The sequence below is a fragment of the Antechinus flavipes genome, chromosome 3 (genome assembly GCF_016432865.1).
Source record: "Antechinus flavipes isolate AdamAnt ecotype Samford, QLD, Australia chromosome 3, AdamAnt_v2, whole genome shotgun sequence".
Classification (NCBI taxonomy): Eukaryota; Metazoa; Chordata; class Mammalia; order Dasyuromorphia; family Dasyuridae; genus Antechinus; species Antechinus flavipes.
The window spans coordinates 84774319-84795466 of NC_067400.1; the positions used below are offsets into that span (position 1 = coordinate 84774319).

The 21148-nt window shown below is 34.6% G+C and overlaps 1 protein-coding gene across 1 annotated transcript in view; it reads left to right on the forward strand.

Annotated features, from left to right (window-relative positions):
- The first annotated feature begins 8057 nt into the window (after positions 1-8057).
- The window catches only part of CPB2 (carboxypeptidase B2), a 36473-nt gene continuing 23382 nt past the window's right edge, over positions 8058-21148 (forward strand). The window contains exons 1-4 of the mRNA XM_051990524.1: positions 8058-8204; positions 10859-10983; positions 12034-12172; positions 18755-18856. Of these exons, the coding sequence (XP_051846484.1) occupies positions 8058-8204; positions 10859-10983; positions 12034-12172; positions 18755-18856 (513 nt within the window). The remainder of the gene's footprint in view (positions 8205-10858; positions 10984-12033; positions 12173-18754; positions 18857-21148) is intronic.

Sequence of the window (21148 nt, forward strand, 5' to 3'; positions counted from 1 at the left end):
TCATCTGGTCTGAGCCTTGAAAGTCTTGATTGTGTTTTGAGTCTTTGCAACTCACCTACAGCTTGTACCTAGGTGGAAACCTAATAGACAGATAATGCCCACAAATAACTGTTGCATAGCAGAAGGCCCTGCAAATTCAGAGTGTAAATCCCACATGATTTTCTGCAACTTTTGCCTTGGTTTGCTCACCTTTTACTTGAATCTTTGATCTCTCTGGGATCCCTTAGACCAGAGAAGCAGAGTTAGCTCTTTTAGCTAATGGTAACCCTAAAAGAGGTCTACTGGCTAAGAGCTAAAGCAGCATAACATTTTCAGTAAAAAGTCTGGATGTCTTCAAAGCTATTCAGGCCTTACTCTCCATAGACATTAAGAGTTTTTACTCCTTTTCTATTCATAGAGAATGATAAGGATAACAAAGGGAAACCTTTAAGGGGTTTCTCTTGTCTCAGGCTATAGTGTCAAATTCAAATAGTAATGGATTAGGTTACATATTAATTTAGAAAACTTCAAATTAATCTGTTCTGTGTAATGTTGTATTTTTACTTATTTTGTTAAATATTTCACAATTACACGTTAATCTGGTTACCTCCTTACTTGGCCTCTTATAACCATTAGACCATGAATTTGACATCTTTGGAAAGACAACCTTGTTTCTAGTCAGCTTTCATCTATCAGAGAGATTTCCTCCAATAAGACTTAGCTCCCTGAATCACCTACCAGCAGAGCTTCAAATTAGCTCCTACAAGTTTTGTAAAAGCCTTCTAGTTCTCACTTAGAGACTTCTCTAAATTTCAGCTTTTCAGTCTTCTCAACATGGCTATTGATCCTCTGGCTTTTAAAAATTTTAACAAATAGACTTTTTTGGGAATTTTGTATTTATTTTTTGTTTTTAGTTATCAACTACATTTTCTCTTATATCTATCTTCCCCTTCCAGAAAGCTATTCTTTATATTAAAGGATTTTTTTAAGAGAAAGAAGAAGGGAAAAAAATTAAGCAAAACCAATGGACACACAAAGGAGAAAGGTTTAGTCTCTTTTTTAATCTCCTCTGAAGACCAAGCTTGTTCTGTATAATTTTCCAATATTCAATTTTGATTATTTGTGATTGTTATTCTTTCCATTTAAGTGGTTGTAATCACAGTGTATGTTGCTTTCCTGCCTCTCCCTACTTCACACGATGAATACAAATAAGAATAAAAAGACATATGAACAAATGCACATCAAAAAAATCTCCTGATTTCCTCTCTTTTTTACTCCTAATTCCTCAATTTAGGCATTTTTCATATGTTTCACATGTTTCTAATATTGATTGAGAAATTTCAAATTCATATTTCCATCATATGGGAAACCAAGTCCATATATTGTTATCCTATAATTCCACATTTGATTTTAAATTTCCGAGCAATAAACTTTAAAGTCTTGAAAACAATGATCTTAAAAGTTAACTGTTGGGAAACAATGTGCCACCATTTCTAATATCAGTCAATATTTTTAGTTTTGCATTGCTTTCACTCAGGTCCTCAGTACTTTTATCTGAGAGTCTGTTTTCTCTCTTGGGTCCTCAGAACTGTTTTTCTCCTGAAGCTGCTTTTCTTGGTGTTTCACATAAAATATCCTTTTGCTGCTACTCCAAATAATATATGATTATGAAAGGGCCAGAACTTCAGAGTTAATAGGAAAATGTTTGAAAGATCTTGTCTTTGGCAATGAACATCCCTGAATTGTGACATTATATTACATTGCTGATTCTTGGTTCCCTTCCCTCCAAAAGAAAACTTTGTTTGTAAATGAGATTACAAACTCTTTTCCCCTAAAGTGAAAATCAACTCCTTATTGAATTCCTCTGAATGCATCTCTTACTAAAATGATATATTGCTGAACAAAAAACAAAAATTAAAATTCTAACATTCTTATTTCATTAAGAACAAGCGGTTTCAATGAGTTGCTTGCCAGGAGTAGACTATAAAACCTACTGAAAAGAGCTAACAGACCGTCTTCTTCTTAAAGCTTTTTGGGGGTTTGTTTTTTGGTTATTATGTTTCCTGCTGTGATCATTTCCCTAATAACCTTTAGAGACTGGTTGTAGTCTCTTAGTGGCTGATTTGTTGTTGCACTTTGATAAACCTTTTCACTCAGATGCCCTGGAACAAGAACAGAAAAAAGTTTTAAAGACATCTATACCATATGCCAAGAAGAAGACAGCCAGAGAGCTCATATGTTCAAACAGTCATTTGCTTTTAAATCTCCAAATGTTGCAATGAATAGAGATAAAATGCTAACGAGAATCTTGTAAACAAAGCCATTAATTGTACTGGGAAATGCTTGCCCAAGTGCTGGCTGGCAGCAAAGGCAATTCACACAGTTAAACAGAAAGAGGAGGGAGGGTAGGAGAGACAGAGAGCATGATACAGGGAGAGGAAAAGGAAGAAGAAGGAGGGGGGACTACGAAAGAGAGAGAGAGAGAGAGAGAGAGAGAGAGAGAGAGAGAGAGAGAGAGAGAGAGAGAGAAAGAGAGAGAGAGAGAGAGAAAGAGAGAGAGAGAGAGAGAGAGAGAGAATGAGAGAGAGAGAAGAAATGCACAATGTTCATAAGATTCAGAGAGAATCTTATGAGGGATTTTAGAGATCATCTTTCCACTTTGCAGATGAAGAAACTGAGGCTCAGAGAGATTAAATGTCCTATCCAAAAGTCACACATGTGGTGTCAAAGATGAGTTTAGAAACAAGGTATTCTTTTCCCTAGATCAGACCATACTGTATTTGACTACTGAAAATAAGATCACATAAAGACCAGTTTATTCTGTTCATTTAATTCCTATAGTACAACTTTTCTTTTTAAAATTTTATTTTAAAATTATTAATTTAAATATTATTTTCATATACTCATAGAATATAAAAAGATTCTATATTAACCCATAATCTTTATTTTGTATGACTTCTTTTTTTAAAGGTATATATTATAAAACTTTATATGTTACTTTCAAAATTTCTTGCTTGCCTATGCTTCCTTCTTAACTTTTTTCTCTTCTGTGCATTTTATATAAGCCATCTTTTTTTTTTTTTTTTTTTGGCTAACTCTCCTATGTTCCATTTCCCATCCCAGTTAAAAACCAAGTGAAAGAAAGACAAAAAATATCATGTCACACATAAGCATGGTCAAGGAAAATGAATCTACACAGTGGCCATGTTAGAAATATATATCTTTCTGCAAACTGTGTCCATCATCTCTTTCTGTCAGAAGATAGGTAATTTGCTTAATTAAAGATGCTCTGGAGACTTGACTGGTCATTGAATTTATCAAGAAATCTTAGTTCTCTCAAAAATATTTTTCTTTATAATATCACAGTCCTTATGTTAATTGTTCATAACTGTCAGTTCATTCTACTCAGAATTCTGTGAAATCATCTATCGACTTGTTACAGAACAAAATATTTCATATATCACAATTTACTTAACAAATTCCCTTTATTTGATGAATGTTGGAGGAGTGTGGGAAAACTGGGATACTTATACATTGTTGGTAGAATTGTGAATGCATCCAACCATTCTGGAGAGCAATTTGGAACTATGCTCAAGAAGTTATCAAATTGTGCATACTTTTTGATCCAGCAGTGTTTCTATTGGGCCTGTATCCCAAAGAGATCTTTAAGAAGGGAAAGGGACTGGTATGTGCCAAAATGTTTGTGGCAGCCATTTTTGTAGTGGCTAGAAACTGAAAGTTGAATGGATGCCCCTTAATTGGAGAATGGCTGAATAAATTTGGTATTGAATAAATATGGTATATGAATGAATCATGGAATATTTTTGTTCTGTAAGAAATGACCAGCAGAATGATTTCAGCGAGGCCTGGAGAGACTTACATGAACTGATGCTGAGTGAAATGAGCAGAACCAGGAGATCATTATATCTGGCAACAAAAAGATTATATGATGATCAATTCTGATGGATGTGTCTCTCTTCAATAATGAGATGATCCAAACCAGTTCTAATTGTTCAATAATGAAGAGCATCAGCTATACCCAGTGAAAGAACACTGGAAAATGAGTGTGGACCACAACATAGCATTTTCATTCCTTCTGTTATTGTCTGCTTGCATTTTTGTTTTTCCTCTCAGGTTATTTTTACCTTATTTCTAAATCTGATTTTTCTTGTACAGCAAGATAACTGTATAAATATGTATACATATATTGTATTTAACATATACTTTAGCATATTTAACATGGATTGAACTACCTGCCATCTAGAGGAGAGAGTAGGGAGAAGGAGGGAAAAAGTTGGAACAGAAGGTTTTGCAAGGGTTAGTGTTGAAAAATTACCCATGCATATGTCTTGTAAATAAAAAGCTATAATAAAAAAATAATAATGACAAGAAAAAAAGAAAAAAATTCTCATTATCTAAGAGGAAATGTAAGCCACCCTCTTGAATTCTAATAGTTTTCTTCCCTTTCCTCTTTTAATTTCCCTTTTAGGATCAGGAAATTTGTTTTGCATACCTCTATCATTCCTCAGTAATATCTTTCCTCTTAACTGTCATTCCATATCCTCATTCATTTCCTTGTTGAACTTAATTTTATTAATAAACTACATTGTTTACATGTGTATTCAACCATCATTTCATTTCAGATAATAATGAGATTCCTCTGATATCACCTCTACCCACATCTTTTGTTTGTTCTTTTTTGTGTACCCTAATTATGAGAAATAACAAATATGACCCCACCTTCTTTCTCCTTTCTACATTTACTCCTTTTATCCTCTTTTTTCTTTTTCCTTTTAAAAACCCTCATACCAGAACTCATCTACCCCAAGAATCTTGTCTTTTTTCTTATTGAATTTCAATACTCTTTGAATACCTTGCAATATCCCTCCACCATACCAGCCCTCTTTTCCCATTGGTGAGGTCCTTTCCAAGCCTCCATTTTCATAATTTCCCAGAGAGGTAATGCTCTATATCCCTCTCAGTTATACTTCTGACTTTAAGGACTTTGCTATCATAATTGAATTACTCTCTTACTCTGAGACTTATTTCAGGTCTTGGAATCTTCTATCCTGCAATATCCTTCTATTATGCTGTCCCCCTTATACCTTTTAGTGTTCCTTTTATGGCCTCCATTTGGAGGAGAGACTCAGTCTGGCTTTATTTTATTACAGTCATGCCTGTATTTCTGAAAAGCATAATCATAATTTCTGAGTCATTCACTATCTATGTAGCCTTGAGATAGTCAATTTCACCTCTATGTGCATCACTTTCCTAATTTGTAAAATGATGCAATTAGATTAAATTAACTCTAATATTCCTTCAGTTCTGACTTTTAAAGTCCTAATTCAGAGAGACTCAGAGGGTCCCCCTCCATTGGAGAGCTGTTGATTTTACAACAAAAGCATTAAAGTTCTTTTGATTATTTTTGCTTGGAAGACCAGAAAGAGAAACCAGTTTGAAGTTTTTTTTTTTTTTTTGTCTAGCCAGTCAATCAATAAGCATTTATGAAGTGTCATCTGTGTGCCTAGCACCATGCTAAACACTGGTTTGCAGAGAGATGCTTGTTTGCACAGATTCTTTCTCTTTTATTTACTTATTCATTTATTTGTTTGCTTATTTGCTCATTCATTCATTTATTTGTTTGTGTGTTTGTCTGCTTTTTTGGCAAGGCAATTAGAGTTAAGTGACTTGCTTAGGGTCACTCAGCTAGTAAATGTTAAGTGTCTAAAGTTGGATTTGAACTCAGGTTCTCTTGACTGCCCCTCTTTTTTTGTTCTTTTTATACCCGGTCCCCTTTTCCCTCTCTCTGAACATTAATAAACCATTTGTAAATATTCTTCACTTTATGCATAACAGTATTTTAAAAGCTTGTTGTTATCATTCAGTCATGTCCAACTCCTTGTGTTTCTGTGGACCATACTGTCCATGGGGCACTGGAGTGGTTTATTATTTTCTTTTCCTGCAGATTAGGGCAAACAGCATTAAGTGACTTGCCCAAGGTCACACAGCTAGTAAGAATCTGAGGCTGGATATGAGCTTAGATATTTTTACTCCATGCTCTGTTCTTCCTACTGGAGCCATCTAGCAGAGCATTAAATACTTAGGAAGATGCAAAGACAGATGATTGCCAGATTGTGGAGGCCCTTAAAGAAAAGGCAGGATGTTAACAGATAGAAAACAGACAAGGAAAGATTTTCTAGATGTCTGTAATACTCTAGCAAAAGGGGTGAAATCAAGGAATGTGTTTGGAGAATCCTAAGCAGTCCTGATTAGAAGGTGTGAGATAAAAATAGGATGGTATAAAATCATAAATTCATAGAATTTCAGGCATAAATAAGATTAAGACCAACTAGTCCAACCTCCTCATTTTATAGTTGAGGATTCTAAGGTCCAAAGGAGTAAAATGATTTATTCAGACTTCATAGTTAATGCTTAAGTTGAGACTAGAATCTAAGTGTTCTAATCTGCAGTTAAGTCTTCATTCAGCTGCGCCATGAAGCTTTCCTAAGAGGATACCAAATTGTGAAAATCCTATGATGACAGGCTAATTTGATTTAATTTGCATCAACAAACATTTGTTAGTTACCTACTATGTGTAGGCATTGGACTATGTGTCAGGGAATATAAAGAAAACACAAGAATTCTTAATGTCAAGGGGCTTACATTTTGCTGGATAATATGGCACACAAACATACAATTAAATAGAGGGTAATTTAATAAAGAAAAAAGCACTAACAAGAAGAGTGCAAGGAATGGATAGGGAATTAGGGAAAGCCTCATAAAGAAAACACCTTCTGAACTGAGTCTTGAAGGAAGAAAAAATTTTGAAAGTCTGAGTTGAGGAGAAAATGTATATCTGATTTCCTCTATCTTTAATGTCTTCTTATATCTTTGTAACCCAACCTATACTTTTCACTGCAGAAATACTGGCTTTCTCACAGTTCCTGCAACAAATGACTAGAACGAGAGTGATCTTTTAGCTTTGGGCCTTCTCATTGACTGTTTCCCATGCCTGAAATGTTCTTTCTTCTCTTCTTCCTCTCTTGTCTTCCCTGGATTCATTCAACACCTTTTACAGGAATGTTTTACCAATTCCTATTAATTCTAGTACCTTTTCCCTCTTGTTTCTTATATGTCCTGCATGGATATTTTTTTAGTATGTTGTTTGCATGTTGTCTCCCCACCATTAAATCGTGAGTTTCTTGAAGGCAAGGTTTTCTTTCTTTGTATTCCTAACCACTGGCACAGGACTTTGAACACCAAAATGTGCAAAAAGGAGAAATTAGAAGCCAAGATAGCAATTAGGAGATTATCACAATAGTCTAGCTGAGGGCCTGAACAAAGATGGTGTCTATTTAAGTGTAAAGAGATATTATGGATATAGAATTGGATCTGTGGGCCACAAAATAGGAAAGAATCTAAGAATAGAAATAGAAAAGTTTTAAGGAATAAAATTCAATTTTGAATATGTTGAATTTGAGGTAGATTCATTCAGAAGTAGAGAAATTCAATGGAAATCCATTAATGCAGAACTCAAATTTTGAAAAGGTTTGGGGGTTGAAAATATAACTTCATCATTTTTAATTTTTGATAGACACTATGAAATGATTGTGGATGTGATTTCAGTGGTGCATAGTAAGATTATTTGACAAGAGCATATATGATCTGTATTTCAACATATGTAACATGTATTGGACTACCTGCCAGCTAGGGGATGGGGTGGGGGGAAAATGGGGAAAAATTGAAATAAAAGGTTTTGCAAGGGTCAGTGCTAGAAAAATTACCCATGCATAAGCTTTGCAAATAAATAAACATATTTTTTAAAAAGTATATATGATTGAAGAAGGACTAAAGAGGACAAGTGAAAGATCTATTAGGAGACTATTATCATAGTCCAGATGAAATGTAAGGAGGGTCTGAACCAGGGTGATGAAGAGAAGATAAGTGTTTGGGTTTGAGGAAGGAAGGAGAAGAAGAAATCATAGATAACAAATTTTGAGTCTAGATGACTAGGAGACCTGCAGGAGAATAGAAGGAAGAATAGTTACCTTGGGAAAGGTGATAGTTCAGTTTTGAATATGTTAGATTTCAGGTACTGCTGGGACAATGATTCCCCTTTAATATTATTTAACCTGTTATTTCTTTTCAGTGGAAAGGTTTTGACTGCTCTCCCTCGAACAACTAGACAAATCAAAACTCTCCAGGACATGATAATGACACTTGAGGTAATTTTGCTCACAATACCCTTATATTAATTGTTTTTGACAAGCTTCATATTTAGTGTTTTTCCCTATATAATATTTTGTGTATTTACACTTAACTTTTCCCACTTCTGCCTGAGACTGATATTATCTGTGTGATCCTGGGTAAGTCAATGCTCTGGAAAATTCTCCAGGACTATAAGTTACAGAGAAGATATTTTGATAGATCTTCCTTAGGATATTGTTATTGTCATGAAATCACAGGCCCATTCCCTATAATTCTTTTCACATTCCCTTGATATGTTTGCTTGTAAAGGATAAAAGAAAATTTTATTACATATTGCCATTCACATCAGATTCACTATTTTGCATTGAGTTGGAATTCAGGCCTTCAGAGAGATGTCATCAGACTGTCACTGTCCAAAGCACTCACATAACCAGGGAAAAGATGCCCCATTTGTGATTTTAGTTCTTTATTGCTGTAAGAAATAGGTGAGTGAATCACTTCTTTTTCCCAGGAGATACATCACTCAGGAACCCCCTCTGTATATTGAAAAGGCTTGATTCCAGATCATGCTGACTAGAAGAAAATTTCCTTCTTCTAACAAGAATTTGGGATGTATGAAAAGTAGGAAACATGTTCTCCAAGTTCTTTCCTCTCAGGTAGATAAAATCCCCATGTTTCTGCCTAAATCATCCTTTAACAATTATATGGGGGCAAAATTGTGTCCATGCATAGATTAGTACTCCACTCCAGAAGCAAGGTTCTCTCGGCTAAACCCTGTTCTGTCCTTTAAAAAATGATTTAAAAAAGATCTATGATGAAAAGAAAGTTTCCATATACATTAAAATATTTATAGCAACATTTTTTTTTTTTTTGTGTAGTAGTAAATATAGGGAAGTGATTTGACCCGGACTTTCTCTGGCTTGGGAACTCATTAGCAAGGAAATTTACTAGTTAAAATTTAAAACCTCCTCTGCAATTTGGAGAAATCTCTTAGAGACTAATCTAAAGCACTAAAAAGTTGGGTAACTTGTTCAATCTCACACAGACAATGTATGTCAGAGGCAGGACTGTAAATCCAAGCCAAGTTTTTCTGGCTCCATGGTCAACTCTTATCTCCACTACTCCCGACTGCTTCTTACAATAGCAAAGAAATGGAAACAAAGTAAATGTTCAGTGATCTGAGAATGGCTAAAGGACTTGTAGCATGTGAACATGTGACATGAATGAGAAAAAGTAATATGATGAATACAAAGTTGCATGAGAAAATTTAAATGCACTGATGCTAAGTGAAGTAAACAGAACCAGGAAAATGATATATACAATGACCCAACAATATTAATGGAAAGGACAACATATCAGGTGAAACTAAAGCCTGTGAAATTATTAAGACCAAACTAGGACTTTCGGAAGAGATATCCCTTCCTTCTTTGCAGAAAGTTAGACATGGAGAGACTATGAATGAAGTATAATGTGTATGATATTGGATTTGGTCAGTGTGGTAGTTTCTTTTAATGAACTATTTTTTTTTTTACTATGTGTTACAAAGGATGGTTCCTTGGAAGGAAATGATATATTATGAAAGAGAGGTAATATAAAATCAAGATATAAACATTTTTTTGAATGAAAAATTCTAAAGAAACCAAAAAACAGTTTATCCACTCTATTATAAATCAGCAGAGAGTCTGGTTCCTCAGACAAAGTTTATCAATCCAAGAGAAACAAAGTAATGCAAGTTGGTAGAAAGACCTCTGACTTTTGTCAGAGAATTTCAGGCTGAGTCTTGTCTTTCTCACTTATTATCTGTGTAACCCTATTCTCTCTGGTCCTCAGTTTTCTCATGTGTAAAAGAAGATGATTAGACTGGAGAAGTGACTCTGAAGACCCTTCTATTTTAAAATCAAAGAATACTTGATCTTGAGATCAGGTCCAATCAACGAGACTTAATCAGAGACTATTTTTAGTTCTCTTTACCTGCTACCAATGGCCATGTCTCTAAAGAGAGAGAGATACGGACACCCAGATGTCTAAACAAAGATTTATATCCTGGTTAGCTCATCAAAATGATTAGGGTGAAATAACTCTACCCCCATATTTATAAACCCTTTATAAATTAAAAATTTATCCTCTCTCTTTATTTAACTTTTTTTTTCATCATTTCACCAAGAATCATATTTGGATGTTGACTGAAGATATCTTGCAGAGTCATAAGTAGGGTAGAACAAGCAGGGATTTGTTCTGAGATATTAAATAAACTCTGAAAAATAAATTACCAAAGAGCTCACAGAGGTTATAACAAAAAGTTTTATGCCAATTGTTAATTCTGAAGAATAAAATAAAACACCAAAAAGTTCACGGAGGTTATTAGCAAAAAGACTTCTTTATTCCATTGGAAGAGGGAGACTATTCACATGTGCTGCAGCTTAGTCTAGGATGGAGGAGACCCAAGATAGCAAGATCAAGCCTCAATACATATTGAAGTGACAAGACAAAGAATCAAGTGTCAGTGGCAACAATGCAACAAGTTTGTCTAGTGACAAAAAATCGACTCATAGTAGGGCTTCACATGGTTACTGTTTTAGTATCTTGGGGACACCTGTTAACTTATGATCTTGTTTCCATCTATTGAAGAGTAATAAAGTATGTGTTTATCTTTTGCTATTGAAAAATGTAGGTTGTTCTCTGGAAGCCAGATGATGTGGAGTTCATTAAAAAGTCAGAAGAAGTCCATTTCTATGTCAATGATTCTTATGTGGACAGAGTGAAAACCTTTTTAAACCAGAATCAAATCATATTCAGGTAAGATCACCATTGCTTGTTGGAAAAGGAGAAGCACCATATCAAATTCCCATCTTACATGTTTATTCTACCGTGAAACTTTGGGTGGGAAAGTCACTTAACTTTTCTACATTTCAGATCCTCACCTGAAAAAGGAGGATATTCAAATTAGCTGATCTCTAAGGCTCCTTCTGGTTAGACATTTTAAGATTCTAAGTTAAAACTGAGGAGACAGAGTTTCTTTTCACCTCAGTGTGTACTTTTAAAAAAAAAATCAAGGACTGAAAGGATTTGAGTTTTATTCTGTCACTGTGCCTTAATTTAAAATTAATCAATTTTCTTGAAAGTACTGTCCTAGACATAGTCATGTGACTGATGAAATTTGTCATGGAGCCTCTTCAGATTTTTCTTTGTGTCCCCTTAATCTCATTTGACATCATTCTCTCCCCTCCTCCAATCTTTATCCAGATGCCTAATGCCCTCATCCCTTTCCCAGAATGGCTAGCTCAGTGCTCCAAAAACGTCCCATCAGGAGCCTCCCTCTCTCATCAGACTTCAACTGGTCTTGATATATTTCCTTGGGATTCTGCTTTGTGTTGTTTGAAAATGGTGGTCATGGTAATAATGTTAATCCAGTTGCAATGTATGCCTCATAAAAAGACCCTTACTTACATACAGAATGTCTTTATGGGAAGGAATAATTTTGGTGGAGAGTGACTGTCAGATTTTAAATGACTGTCAAATCCTACCACAGAGAAGAGGGATTTTGAATTTTTTCTGTGTATAATAAGTACCTTTACTGTTTGTTGAAACATAGATACCCTTCTTAGAATAATATTTTACTACATAAAATACATAGGATCAAAGGAAACCAATATATATTGAAATGTTGCCATTAAAATAATAATAATTAAATATAACTCATTCCTAGTTAGGTGGTAGTGGCAATGATGGTAGTAATCTTAGGCAATATGTCAGTCTTTTCTAGGAAAAATACAACTGTTTTGTCTTCCCTAGGTACAGAAAATTTTTTGGAAACCAACTAATAATTTGGTTTTTTTAATTTCTCAGGATATTGGTAGAAGATGTTGAAGATCTTATTAAAAAGCAAACCATCAATGACACATTCACCTCCAAGCAAAATGTCAATAACACATTTGGTCCCCGGTCCTCTTCATCATACTACCAACGATATCATTCACTACCTGAAGTAAGTCTCACTTTTTCCTATAAAGTGATACTACAGTCATTATATCAAGCAAAGCAATTTCCTCTAACAATAATTTATTGTTGTAATCACTGAACTACTGGGAAAAAAAAATCATACCTACCCTGATTAAATAGAAGCAACTCAGATTTCTGGCATCTTTCATCCAGAAAGACTACAGTTAAATCCTGCAAACTGCTGTGCCAGAATGTCTTCTCCCATCACTGAAATTCAGCTGCCTCCAGAACAGCAGCAGCAGTTGCAGGCCTATTAATAGCAGCACTCTAGGGGTAATGCTACATGGAGGGGAAAGACTAGACATAAAACATGGCCTTTTCAATGAAAAGGTATATACAGGTAATGTCATTGGAAGGAATAACATCACTTATTCACACTGGATTAGAGTTAATGCTCTGGAGAGAAATTGATAACCCATTTCATCCTAAAAAACAGCAAATTAAGGAAATAATTTTAAATTGTTACTCTTCACTAATTCTTTAGTCACCTACATAGCATGTTTCAAAAGTCTTATTACAACTTTAAGCTTTAGTACCTTTAAGTTTAAGAGACTTTTAAAACATCCTGTATTTTGCATGTTATGTGTCAATGTATTTTATTTTCCTTATAAAAACTGTATTTGGGCTAAAATAATGTCATATCTTTTGGTTATATTCATATAACAGAATTTGCAGTTTTTGTGGGAGCGTGCAAATTGGTTAGAGAAAATAATACCATCTTTGAAGTCAAAAGACATGAATTCAAAGCATTTAGACGTTTTGAACCTCAGTTTACTCAACTGTGAATAGATAGTCAAAATACTTGGACAACCTATTTCACTAGATTGTCAAGAAAGAAGTGATTTATAAACATCATATAAGTGTGAATTATTTTATTTTATATTTTTGTTTTTATTTTTTATATTTATTTTATTTTATACTTTTAGAGGCAATATAGTACAATGGAAAGCATAGGCCAATAGCCATGTTGATTGAGCAATGAGATTGCAAGAGGAAAAAGATACTTTTCAGAGTCTTAATTTCCTCACAAATAAAATGGAGGGGTTGTAAAAGATGTCACATAGGATTTTGCCTCATAGGAATTTGAAAGAAATACACTGAAAGTATAAAATGTGTGTGTGTGTGTGTGTGTGTGTGTGTGTGTGTGTGTGTGTGTGTTTGTTCAGTTATTTTCAGTCATGTTTGATTCTTTGTGATCCCATTTAGGGTATATGTATGGTGGTCATCCCAAGGCCCATGGGCAGAAGTGCCCTTCCTGCCTCTGGCCAATATAACATTAGTTGTATGTTGGGAACGACTAGCATCTGGTTGTATTTGACTCAGTCTGGAAAACTTTGAGATGATGAAGCAATTGCCTTAATTGGTCACTCAGCAGGAAGAAGAATTGGTCCCTGGCTCTGATCTTCTCTAAGAACTGAACTAATTCCTGTGAGAGATAGAAGGAAGGTAGCTCATTCTACAAAGCAACTGAAGCTTTGAGCACTACAGCCTATGCCAAAGGCCCCAACTAGAGTCCTGAGGCAGAACCTTAAGAGACATTCACTATTTGGGGTGTGATATAGATGAGAATTTAGCCAGAATGGAAGAAGGAGTGATCAGCCAGAAAGAAGAAGCAGGAATGAGCATTATCTTGAAAGCCAAGCTTAAAAATATTGGAGAGTGAAGAATTAACAGTGGTCAAAAGGTACAGAATGGAAAAGATGCACAGGCTGAGAAGAAGCTATCAGATTTTCTTAGTGTGAGGGATAGAAGACAAATTTTTAAAAAATTAAAAAACAAAAACCTTTTTTTATTAGATTAAATCAAATTAGATTTTTTATTAGATTAAATGAAAAAAATTAATACACTGAGAACAAAAGTAACAATGTTGACCTTAAATTCCCAAACATCTGTTTAAGGTCTGAATTTTCAAATCCTATTTTCAGGATTTGATTTAAAAAAAATTCTGAAATTAGCCAATAGCAAATAAGATGAAAATTTTCATATTCAAAGAAGAACAGAAAAAGAGATTTTTACTCAAAACTGAATTTGTGTTCTCAGACCAGATTACTTTTCTTTTTAAAGTCTGTGCTAATGAAATGTGTTATTTTCAGAGCTGATTTGCTGTTCTGTTATTCCTACTGATTTTCATTTTGTTCTTTTATTCATTTTAAAAAATATCCCCATGACTCTATTTTCATATTTTTAAAAATTGCTCTTTCTACTTCCCTCATGGTTATCTCCAGATTTAAAGAAAGAAATATAAAAACCTTATATCAGATATGCAGTTATAAAAAACAAAGCCCTGTATTGCCTATGTCTGAAATATATGTCTCATTTGCAACTTGGGGATCATCATATTTCCAGTCTTTTAGAATTATAGTTCGCTATTGTATTGATTAGAGTTCTTAAATCTTTCAAAGTTGTTTTCTCTTTACAATGTTTTTGTTAAGGTGATTAGATTTAACAAGAAGGCAACTAGATGGTATAGTTCCTAGAACACTGGTCTGGGAGTTAGAAGGACCTGAATTCAAATTTGATCTCTTAACACTTAACACTTATTAGCTATGTGATTCTGGACAAGTCCTTTAACCCCAACTGCCAGAGAGAGAGAGAGAGAGAGAGAGAGAGAGAGAGAGAGAGAGAGAGAGAGAGAAAGAGAAACAGAGAGAGAGACAGAGAGAGACAGAGACAGAGAGACAGAGAGGAAGACAGAGAGAGAGAGAGAGAGAGAGAGAGAGAGAGAGAGACAGACAGACAGACAGACAGAGAAAGAGAGACAGACAGAGAGATACAGAGAGAGAGACAGACAGAGAGACAGAGACAGAGACACAGAGAAAGACAGAGACACACAGAGAGAGACAGAGACAGAGAGACAAAGACAGAGACAGAGAGAGATAGACAGAGACAGAGACAGAGAGACAGAGACTGAGAGACAGAGACAGAGACACAGAGAGAGGGAGAGGAAGAAGGAGAGGGAGAAAAAAAGAGAGAGGGAGAAGAAGAGGAAGAGGGGAGAGAAAGATTTAATAAGAACAATTAAGAGACCATTGAGATATCAAAACCTTAGAGAGAACAGTTTTATTTAAGTGCTGAGGGTAAAAGTCAAATTGCTAAGGGTTGAAAATGAATGGAAGGAGAAAAAATTAAGACAAGGATTTTATATAATTTTTTAAAGAAACATAGAATGAGTGCTTTTTATTTTAATTAGCCTTGTTAACTAGGTATTAGAATGGTATAACTAATATGGACCCCAAAATGGTAGGAGTGGGAACAAAATTGATCCAACACCTTTCTCCACATACCTGACACTTCTCTCCATCACCTCAATCATCATCATTCCTGTCTACAAACAGGCACAATCCTGGGAATGTGCTGAATGTAGATGAGGTTTGTTTTAGGCAAGGAATGCAAAGGGACTTCTTGCTCATTGGACCTAGGCTGAATAGGCTTGTGACGTGACCTTTGCCATGTATGTGGGGGGGAAGGGAAAGAAGGAAAAGGGAGAATGGCAGAAGGGAGTATGCCATCTCTGCACACATTTCTGAGTCTGCCCCCTTCACCACCCTCTTCTATAAGTAAAATCCTAACGTCTATCTCCTCCTCCTGTTCTGACAGAAGGAAAAGCAGATTTTGATGTGCATGTCAGAATGAGACTTTATGATGAGTACTTCCTATTGCTAACTACTGAGTAGCCCTGGCAGGGGTATAGTTGGGTCTGGTCTCTGACCCACCCTGATTTTTCTTAGGATGAAATGGAAAGGAAGCTTTCCAGAGGGTCAGAGCCAGTGGGCAATGATAGCCAGCCAGAGCCCACATCTTGGAAAGAAGCAGCCAGATACTTTCCTCCCCAACATAGTTATGTGTCCAGGTACCAAGATGTTTAAATATTTGGTTTTACTGGTTCTCTCAATTACATACATTATTCCAGGTATGGGTTGGGTGAAGGCAGATGAAGAAGATGTATTCCTGAATGTATTTTTTTTCATACTGTGTTTGCTGGGACATTCAGGAGGGTTTTATTTCTATTGACTATCTTCTCAAGTTATGGACTCCTAAGCCACTCCCTCCAAGTATGGGACAAAACCTTGTTTGTCCCACACTAGTTATGGCTAGGGGAATGGGGTGCACTGAATAAATATTCCATTCATGCTCCTCCTCCTCCCCCCAGAAATATAATCTTAAGAAAGATATTATCCTAATGCCAAGGAGGAAGGCTAGAAAGAAAAGAAAGAAGAGAGGATTAAAAAGAACTCTAAAGGGTAGTGGAATTATTTTCCCTCATTTCTAAGAGGCTTACAGAGAGAAGAATATCCATTGGTACTGAGAAAACACATCAGAATTGTCTTCACATTTTGGTATTATTTCTTCTGAGCATTAACCAATAAACTTTACTTTGACCTAAACAGTACCTAGAACTGGCAGATAAGAAGGTTTTTCTAGGCCTAAAAAAGAAAGAAAGAAATCTCATTTCCATATTTGGAAGCTTGTCCTGAAAATATTTATCAAGATCCTGTTGTTTTTGTTTATCCTTCGTTCTAGAAGAGGAACCTGATATTGGAGGGGTAATATCATGACATGCAAATGAATTGGAGGGAGGGAGGACTGGGCAAAGTCACCTGCTCCACTTTCCCCTCCAGAGACACCTGGATCCAGTGGCCAGATATAGATTAAGAAGATTAGAGATGGCTCTGAATGCAATGGGAGACCTTGGTCTTCAATAGATCTCAGTTTGACTGAATCTGACCATTCAGTGATTAAGGCTGGGTAGCAACTGGAGGCAAAGAATTTCTTCTTTTACCTAGTCCAAGCCCCTTTTGGTCATTGTTTGGTTCCAGATTGACTCAGATTGAATGTAACAAATAGAAATCTCTTTAAAGAGTTCTCTTGGATTCTAGGGCAGCTAGGTAGGTTCTGATGTTACTATCTAGTTACTCACACCATTTCTAAGCAGAAAGAAGTGAGCAAAGTTTGTGTTAATGTTTTAATGTCCTACCCTTTCAGAACTGGATGACCAATGCTTTCATGTAGCCCTCAAAATCTCAAATTTGGAAAGAACAAATAAGGGAATTGCTAAATAACTGGCACTTTAATGTCAATTGATTAAGCTTAGCCTCTGCCTAGATTACTTGCAACTCATATGAATATCAGAAGAACCTTAAAGAATGAATTTCTAGTATTTGCCTTGTAGTTAATGTTTCACCTGAATAGGGTAGATATTTTCAATTAGATTTAATTTAATAAACATTTATTAAGTGCCAGTTGTGTAGTAGATATTATATAAAGAGCACTGGACATATACTGGAGAGAACTAAAAATAATAACATCATGCAATTTATAAAGTTGCTCTGTTCTGGACGTCTCCAAATGCTAAGGATTTTGCTCTATATAGGCTTGGGAGGTACAGACTAGAACTCGGTCATCACTATCACATACCCAATAGTATTCTATTTGCCAGATGAGCTATAGAGTTGCCCTGGAGATTTATTTCTGTTTTGGTAAACTCCCTAAAGAACCCTTAGATTTTAGACCAATCTGAACCTCTAAATTTATCTCAAAGTAGACTTAACCCTCCAGGACTTGACTCAGCTCCTTAGCCTACCTCCGAAAGAGAGCTGAATTTGTATCAGGGCAGAGCTTTGAAGACTATTCAAGAGTGGCCCTTAACCTCTGAGGGAGGTCTTAAACCAAGGTTGGAGACATATTTTTACAACTGACACCTCTCCATGTTATTGGAATTCCCATAGGATACTGTGCTATTTCGCTGATCTGGTAATAGTTCTTTGGTGGGGAAATGATATTTTAGCCTATCTTTCTGGGTTATTGGGTTTCCTGCAGGACATATGAGACTAAACATACTAGACTAAACACTATCAATCACCCCAAAATGCTTTCTTCAAGACACTTCTTTATAGAATTATTGAGGGAGAAATTATTTAGTGTAATCACCTCACTCATGACAGATAAATTCAAAATCTAATATTTTCCTTGAAAGTCATATATATGGAAGAACTTAGGAATTGTAGACACAGATTTCTTCCACAAATGTTTTGATTTTCTGTGAAGATACTTTTCATAACTTTTTCTTCTTATAAAAATCTTTATAAAATGTTCACAAGTTTCCCAATATTTATAAGCCCTAATCCATTTTTCTCTTCCTTTTTTTTTTTTTTATAGTGGATAGAGCAATGGATATAGAGGCAGAGGAATTGGCTTTAAATCTTGCTCTTGAAATTTAGTTGCTGTGTCACTTTGAGCAAGTAAATGTCACCTCTTAGGAGTTCAGTTTCTTAATATATAGAGTGAGAAGACTGAACTAGATGATCTAAGGTCATTTCCAACTGTCAATTTCTGGTTCAACCTTTTTTCTCCCCAGTTCTTTGTTTTTATTTTTCTTTGGAAAAAACAACAACCACCCTCCCCACCCCTCACACCCATATTTTTCCCATTGTGCAAAATGATTTTAGAATTTTTCTACTTATGCTGAAGAAGCTATGTTCTTCCTGTGGCCCACTAAATTACATGGTATTGTCTATTGCCTTTGCAATTTGAAACTTTATTAGCTAATTGCTCATTTCTATTTTGGCAGATTTATTTTTGGATAGATGCTATAACTGAGATACATGCTGATATGCTTGAAAAAATACACATTGGATCCTCATTTGAGAAGAGACCACTTTATGTTTTGAAGGTAACCTTTTAAAAATTAATTGCTCTGCATTTTTGGCTGTGCATAGGAAAGGAGGTATTGGGGGGAAGGGAAGGTGATGACAATAACAAATGGCTCTCAGTTTAAAAATTCATTTCCTTCAATCAAACAAATAGTCAACCAACAAGTATTTAAGTGTTAATTCATTCCAGATATTGGGCTAAAAATTAGAGATAAGATCTTGCCCTCAAAGAATTTATATTTTAATGGGCAGATAAAATGTGCACATATAAACATATATGGAAGCCATACAAAATGAATACAAGATAGTTTGGGGAAATTCTGTCCTTCCTTTACAGGTTTTCTTCCATTTTATCCAAAAGTCGTCATGAAAAGCAGTTAATTATCCCCTTAACATTCTGTTAGTGTAGAGTTTTCATTTGTAAAGGAAGAGGAGATAAGACAGACTTGTAAGGCAACAGTCTATTCAAAATGCTTTTGGATGTCCAAAACAAATCTGAGGAGCCTACAGTTATGTCACTTGGAATGAATCTTAGAAGCTTTTGATCTTTCTACCCAAACTGTCTATGAACATAATTTCATAATGTACATAATCTCAGGTTAGACTGCAGACTTCTTCAAGGTTTACACTTTAATACTGCTCCTAAACTGAGTGAGCAGGAATTTTGTTTAATAAAATTTCAACCCTATATAATGAAAATGGCTGTCTGAGTCCTTCTTTTAAAACTTACATTTAAATGATCTAACTAAATATTAGATGAATTAAATTGAATGCATGACCTTAAGCAGACTGAATACTGGGATATAAAGACAAAAATAAAACAATCCCTGAACTCAAGAAACTTACAGTCCATTGGAGGAAATAACATGTGTGTAAAATTTTTAAAAAAATATTATATTTTCCAATTATTTGTGAAAGCAATTTTAACAACTCCGATTATATGTAAAAACATTTTTAAACAAAAACAATTATATGTAAAAACAATTTAACAATGTTAAAATTTTGAGTTCTAAATTCTCTCTCTTGGTGGCATCTCCCCTCGATGAGAAGTCAAGCAATTTCATGTAGGTTATATATATGCAGTCATGTAAAACAATTTCCATATTAGTAATGTGGTGGGAAAACACAGACCAAAAAAACCCCAAGAAAAATAAAGAAAGCAAAAAAACCCCGCTTTTTTCTGCATTCAGATTACATCAGTTTTTCCTCTGGAGGTACATAGCAATTTTCATTCTAAATCCTTTGGATCTACACCTTTGTTAAAGTTGTTAATTATTTCAATTAGTTTTTTAGTTGTTTCTCTAAGATTTTCCAAGTTTTCCATCATATCATCTTCAAAGAGTGATAATTTTGTTTTCTCATTGCCTGGTCTAATTCCTGCAATTTTTTCTTTTGTTATTGTTAAAGTTAGCATTTCTAGTACAATATTGTATAATAATGGAAATGATGGGCAAACTTGCTTCACTCTGGATCTTATTGGGAAGACTTATAGCTTATTCCCATTATAGATAATTGTTGCTAATGGTTTTGAATAGAGACTACTTATCATTTTAAGGAAGCTCCATCAATTTCTATGGTTTTAGTGGTTTTTTTTTTTTAAATAGGAATGAGTATTATAATGTGTCAAAAGCTTTTTCCACATGTATTGAGGTAATCATATGATTTCTGTTGGTTTTGTTATTGACAAGGTCAATTGTGATGATTGTTTTATAATATTGAACCAGCCTTTCATTCCTGGTTTAAATCCCACCTGATCATAGTGTATGATCTTTGTGATATATTACTATGATTTCCTTGTCAGTCTTTTATTTATTTATTTGCATAAAAATTCGTTAAGGAAATTTCTCTGTTTTTGCTCTTTTGGATAGAGGTATTAGTACATATTTGTGTCATTAAAAAATTGGTAGGACTCCTTTATCTGTTCTTCCAATAGTTCATATAGTATTGGAATTAATTATTCTTTAAATGTTTGGTAGAATTAATTTGTGAATCCATCTGAACTTGGGGACTTTTTCTTAGGGAACTCGTTGATGACTTGTTCAATTTCTTTTTCTAAAACAGGGTTATTTAAATATTCTATTTCTTCCTTTGTTAATCTAGCCAATTTATATTTTTGCAAATATCCATTCATTTCATTTAGATTACTTGATTAATTGGAATAAAATTGGGCAAAATTGCCCCATAATTGCTTGAATTTCATTTTTATTGATGGTGAATTCATCATTTTTGATATTGTTAATTTGGTTTTCTTCTTTTTTAAAGTCAAGATAACCAATGATTTATCTATTTTTTAAAATGAAACTATCTTCTAG